The sequence below is a fragment of the Cryptotermes secundus genome, unplaced genomic scaffold (genome assembly GCF_002891405.2).
Source record: "Cryptotermes secundus unplaced genomic scaffold, Csec_1.0 scaffold519, whole genome shotgun sequence".
Lineage (NCBI taxonomy): Eukaryota > Metazoa > Arthropoda > Insecta > Blattodea > Kalotermitidae > Cryptotermes > Cryptotermes secundus.
This window is the reverse complement of record NW_019720169.1, coordinates 714,656-721,288: the sequence shown is the minus strand read 5'-3', so window position 1 is coordinate 721,288 and position 6,633 is coordinate 714,656. Positions and strand designations below refer to the sequence as shown.

The following is a 6,633-nucleotide window of genomic DNA, read 5'->3' as shown; positions in this document are numbered from 1 at the left end:
TTTACGACATTGTTCGATAGAATCGATTAGTAGAATCACTTGCGGAGTCGATTCTTTCGAAAAGTGCCTACCAGCAGGGAGCAGGACAATCACAGTTCATTATCTGGTTGGCGAATTCATAAACATGCTTTGAATTGTGCTTGAATGTCATTGGCTGAATATTTAACCGACTTCTGACCGCAGTTGGTTAGAGATTCGTGCTGCGAGGGCTGCGAGTGCTCTTTCCCGCGGAAAAGGAGCTGCTGCTGGATATTTGAGTGTTGTAGCGTCAGCAAGTTAAGAGCTTACAGAAGTTTTGATTTTCTTCACTACAGCATTTATTAAATTCGTAAGATGTCTGGTCGAGGAAAAGGTGGTAAGTTAAATTAATACAACTTGATTATGGCAGAATTAAGCAATGGTTTGTAGAGCGCGGCCCCAAGACTTTCCAAAGGGGACGGCCAAAGAATTTTCAAACAAATAACTTGTGTTTAAGGTGCTGAAAAATATTTTCACGGGCCGCCATTTGTATTCAGGGTAGAAGGGTAATATCACTGTTTTGTGTATTTCGTTCTTTTAATTTGGGTTTTCAAAATATTCCTGGGGAGGAGTGCCTGGCTCTTTCCGAGGATTCGTTTAAAAATTCCAGAAAGGGAGGCAGATGGGTGCTACTGTGTATAACAGCCGAAATCCTAGAAAAGCATTTTTAAAGTGCATTTTTTAAATGCATAGGTAAATCAAAGGGAAAGGCGAAGTCCCGCTCCAGTCGTGCTGGGCTTCAATTTCCTGTTGGGAGAATCCATAGATTGCTACGGAAGGGGAATTATGCAGAACGAGTAGGTGCTGGTGCACCAGTTTATTTGGCAGCTGTTATGGAATATTTGGCTGCTGAAGTTTTGGAATTGGCAGGAAATGCTGCAAGAGACAATAAGAAAACGAGGTATGGTTTGACAGTGTTTAATCTGAAGTGATAAATTTGTTCTGGTATGGGGATGTACCATATGCAAGTTCATATTCTGGTTCTTTTTTTTAATATGTGAAGTATTAGATTTACTTTCTGGAGCACGTAATTTGTGTATTTGCAGTAAAAATCCTGAGGAGATTATTTAGTAGGTGAATGTAGTTATTTTCCCTTGTTAATTTTCATTGCACTGTAAGACATTCAGATTATATTTTCTTTTAATTTGATGTTTTGAGATTTCATTAATTTGTGCTATAGGTGAACATTTTTTCCTTCTACTATGTGCCACAAAAATTAAGGATAAGAATTTTTTATATAGTTGCATATATTCCTTTTTGGGTTAGTGAGACTAGAGAAGGTTTATAAAAAAAGCTTTTGCTATGTCATTATTTTGCATGCATTCTGCTGTTTTGGGCCCCAGTGGTGTTCTTGTTTAATGCTTGATTCATGGGTAGAAGTTCTCTGGACCATATCTACAAGCATAAGAAGCATTCTTTGTGCATAGACTGTGTCTGCATGTTTAGATTGAAAATTTGTATGTATTTGTGGTGGGGCACATGGTAGCATGGTTGAGCCACTATGGTACAAGCTGGGAGGTTGTGGGTACAATTCCCAATGGGATCGTTGAATTTTTTCAATTGACCTAATCCTTCCAGCCACACTGTGGCCCTTGAGTCCATTCAGAAATGAGTACCAGGAATCTTATGGGAGGTAAAGGGTGGCTGGCATGTAAGGCTGACAAGCTCACCGCCATCTGTGAGCCAATTGTCTAGAAAATATGGGAGCCTCAACGTCTGCCAACCGTATGGGTCTCCACTGCCTCCTACAAGGATAGTTTTACCTTACCTTTACATATTTGTGGTATCATCACAGGTTGTTAAGACAGATTAATTTGAGAACAACTGTTGTCATTTAAAGCCCAGTGCAGCTGTTGAGCAATCTAAAGCTGAACTTAATTTGGAATTTGACAGAGGACCCAACTTGTGAAAAGTGCCTACAAGAAGATGAATCAGCCACACACATCTTATGTGATTGTGAGGCTATAGCTTACCTGAGATATCACCCCCTGGGTCAGTTCTTCATTAAACTAAGTGACTTTTGTGGCGCCCCCATAAACAAAGTCCTACATTTCATTCGAAGTGTAGGATTAATAAAGGGTTAATCCAAAGGGGAAGCACAATAGACCATTGAAGGTAGCAGTGTGAGGGTCGGTTTTTATGGCTCACCCCTCATACTCATAATTTGGAATTTTCCCTAATGAGCCTCAAATATCCATCTTGTCTGAGGCTTCGTATAATGAGTGACCTATCACCTTTCTCTTTTTAACAGTACCTTGCCATGTTTTCTGTTACCAGGATTATACCACGCCATCTTCAGCTTGCCATTCGCAATGATGAAGAACTTAATAAATTATTGTCTGGAGTAACCATTGCCCAGGGTGGAGTGTTACCAAATATCCAGGCTGTGCTGTTACCCAAAAAGACTGGCCAAGCTCCTGTCCCAAGCAAGGGTGGAAAATCCAAATCACAATCACAGGAATATTAAAAGCATTTTTCATATTATCCCTTTGTTACATTATCAGGATTTATCAGTTGTATGAATATGGATAGAGTGTTTTCAGCCTTTTCTATGAAAGTGCTTAATCATGAACAGTATGACTGAATGAATATTCCAAACAGTTTCAGTTACAAGAGTTTGTGTACTGTTTGTTTTTCCTTTTCTCAATAAAATATGAAAATTACAAATATTGTTATTTTGTTCATTGTGAAGATTGTACTTTTTAAGTCACAGTATGTATCTCTACTCCCAAATAAGGTAACCTATGCTTTTATGAAGGTCAAATTATATTTTTATTACTGACTCTTGGTGTGTGAATCCTGTGTAGCCTGTTTTTCCTTTGTGAAAGGGCAAGAAGGTGGATTTTATGAGAAAAGATGGTTAACATGCCCAGATGCTTGATATGGTTATACCTGCAAACTATTGTTTATAGATGGAAATTTTTTATAACAACTTGGCTATGTCCAGTACTTTCTTTTCCTCTAAAAACATGTCTGCCAGTATTCCCATGGTGTTTTAGCATCAGGATTGAAAGTTGATGGGAAAATGTGTGACAAGTTTGGTGTTTTATACTGGATGAAAGAAACAAAAAATGGCTGCATCCACTGGCTGCACTGCAAAAAGCTATTATTCTTAACCCATTCTATATATATGTACACAAATCAATTTCCCACTTGTGACAAAAAAAACAGCATGTCCTTTAAAGGGGTTGTTTTCCTATACACCATTCCCAATGGCTGAGTTCAAGCTCATTTTATATACCTCCTCCTTTGGACTCAGCCACCACTTTTTACACCTGGGCCAATCCAACCTCAACATATCAACCCTTAAGGAGAATGTATGTTCCTCCGAAACACTGGTATTTGCTAGTGTCAATCTGAACACTATAAAAACTTCCAGTACATGCAGAACTGAGTCAAGCTTTGAAAGCTGTGATATAAATTGTTAATTGTATTCACCTCCAGTTAGTGCTGAGGTCAAGAAAATGTGGATCTCTACATCCATTCCCCCGTATGCCTTCATGATTGATTGATTGATTTATTTCGTCACTTAAGATCATTGTACATGATATAGGACAAGTCAAGTTAATTCTGAATATTAACAATTTAATATATGAGTAAGATTAAAATTTACAATTGTTTACAGTTGATTACAATTTAGAATTAGTTAGATATTCTTATTTGTGGAGAATTTGATGGAATGAAGATTGGCAGGGGAAACCGAAGTACTCGGAGGAAACCTGCCCCAGCGCCACTTTGTCCATCACAAATCCCACTTGCCCAGATCGCAGTGGTGGGAAGCCAGTGACTAATCGCTTAAGCTATGGCGTGGCCTTAGAATAATGATATGGATAGCTAGTGTAATGTTCACTGCAGATTGGTGCCCTTCTAGATGCCTGGTATTCTTAATCTCTCTCTAAGTGGCCTACGTAGATGTCCCTCCATCACATGATGTCCTTTCTATCACATATGTAAAATGGCATAGTGCTTAATTAGTTAAGCACCGGGATAACTTTACCTATTACTGTGAACACTGAAAGTTGATGCCAAGAGGTTAAACCCTCACTGTGTGGCAGTTCTAGGTACCATGTAACAGTAATCTGCAGTCATTTGGATTCTGGAGTAGTAGTTTGATGTAAATCATGCTTAAAGATTCAGGTAATATGTAGGATCTCAAGTTCATGCCATGTTTTACAGGATGATTCTGGATATCAGAATAATTAAAGAACGTTTGTGTGAATATACACCATGAGGGTAATCTTTAAAAGGTTCCAACCACTAGAAAACGTCAGCTTGTCATATTTTGAAAAAAAAAAAAAAAAGATGTTTGGAGTGCATTTTGTGACACATGATGCCTCATAGACCATCACATTAGTGGCAACAATTACCTCACTTCTAACATTTGTGAACTATAACATGCATCTTCACATGTTACAATGCTACACGTCATAAAAGTGTATCAGTGGCTGTAAGAATGATCCTGGACACTTGATTGGTTGTGGGTGTGGAGCTTCAGTTTCCTGGCCTACATGCACACCCAACTTGAATCAGCTCAATTTTGTGTGGGAATATTTGAAACCCAAGGTCTGTGCCAGTTCAGTCCATAGTAGAAAGGAGCTCTGTGTACATTAACATGTAGCCAATTGCAAGCACCTAAAAAAACCGAACTCCGTGGCTCAAGTCCGCAAGCGAACTATACTGACCGAGCAACCACCACTTGCTGGGAGTTAGGTCTTTTGTTTTCTTTTACACAAATCATTTAACTTGTTAAGTATTTAAGGTGTGACAATGGACAGTGATATCAGAATAGCTGTAACTTGAGGAAGGCCTTCGGTGTACATATTCATATGAACTCTTTTACTTATTCTGATGTCCAAAAATCATCCAGTAAAATGACACATAATAGTGAGACACCTGTACATATATGGATATAGTTGTGAAATTTGAAAATAAGACAAATATTTGGGCATGGGAAATAATACAGTAGGCTGGAGAAAATGACATACTGTATACTCTTCACCAATTACTATCAGGGTTAAAAATAGTAAAAATCAGATGTGCTGGATACAGCACATATGGGAGAATAAAATGTACACACACTTGAGAACTGATGGTAGAGCTCGAGTAAAATGTTATGGCACATGTGTGGAAGACAGGTTTCATATGTGGAAAGGACAAGTCCAGAATCTCTTACAGCAGATGTGAGGGGACAGTTCAGTTCACTGCTACAGCTGGTTTCTGCATTGTAGTGGCTCATAAGAGTTACTCTGCTGTCCTGTTTCCCTTCACTTCCCCTCCTCAAAGGTGCCTCACAGTAATAAAGTTCTGAGACCAAATTCAATTAGGTCTTAAAGAAATGGAATATGTAAATGGGGCTGGATTCAACTGACTTGAGGATGATCCAGTGATAGGCCCTTGTTAAAAAGGGAATTAACCTTTGAGTCACACATAGGAAATTTCTTCACCAGATGAGTGACTACTCACTCCATAATAACAGATGAAATTAACCCTTTGATAAGGTCTTCCCTACTCCGTTCGAACGCTGGATATACGAGTATAGCTCTGGCATCCAGCATTTCTTTCATGGCTCTCAGGAGTTCCATGTTTTCCATATCCATAATGTAGTGGTATTATATTCGATGTGGTCCAATAAGTCTTTTTAAGAATGCGATCTATCCCACTTCTGACACCAGTGTAACGTGTCGGCTGTGTGACTCGACACAAATAAATTACGTGGGTCTTCGGATCAGAACAAATTCTTATATTGGACTCTTACCTGTACACACACTCATACAATTATTCACTTAGAGCAGTATTACACCGTTAGTACACTCTGGAACACTCCTGCGAAGACAACTTGTGATGCTGAATTCTCGCCGAAGCTACACCCTTATATATCCAGCGTTCGGACAGAATAGGGAACACCTTATTGAAGGGTTAATTTCATCCATTGTTATGCAACAAACAATCCATTGCTTAGGAAATGCTAGCCTTACTCAGTACAGAACACCTTGTAGAAGTGTTTGGTTTCATCTGTTGTTACGGATATTCCCACGCGATGGTCTGTTGGTATTCAATTCGTCACTGTGGGAACTCAACAATTTCCATGTATTCGTTATCACTGAAGTGTGCATTTCTGTTGCAGCTGTTGCGAAGCAATGGACAGCATATAGCACATCACATTATATATATATATATATAAACAGATTTGATCAATGCATTGCCAGTCAGCAGCTCTGTAAACACAGAATATTTTGCAACAATAGAAGCTGCATCTCAGTGAACAAATGCCTATAGCTCATTGCTAGGTAATAGCGTGCCAATGGGCTGGCAAGGTACCTACCACAACTCATTCGCTCTGTGGTCTTCCTTATGCAACCATAAAACTGATTCCTATGCGGCCCATGCCACAGCTATATAACGAGAGCTTTGAGCTCTAAGTTCAGAGTGAATTATAACTGGAAGTAGTGAGATAGAGTGACAAGAGTTATGAGAACACTTATAAGGTAGTTACTTGTTACAAAAGATAACAGCGGTGGAAGCAGGCGAAAAGAGCTAATTGGAACTAGGAGTACAGATACAGGTGATCAGCTTGTGAGGATTTAGTGTGATTTGAAGATTTTATTTATGTGTAAT

The 6,633-nt window shown here is 39.0% G+C and overlaps 1 protein-coding gene across 1 annotated transcript; it reads left to right on the top strand.

The window, feature by feature from the left end:
• Positions 1–181: 181 nt before the first annotated feature.
• On the top strand, positions 182–2,688 carry LOC111867652 (histone H2A). The gene is made up of 3 exons (XM_023857675.2): positions 182–355; positions 712–919; positions 2,296–2,688. The coding sequence occupies exons 1-3, from the start codon at positions 334–336 to the stop codon at positions 2,483–2,485; spliced, it is 420 nt and encodes a 139-aa protein (XP_023713443.1). The 5' UTR covers positions 182–333; the 3' UTR covers positions 2,486–2,688.
• The last annotated feature ends 3,945 nt before the right edge of the window (positions 2,689–6,633 follow it).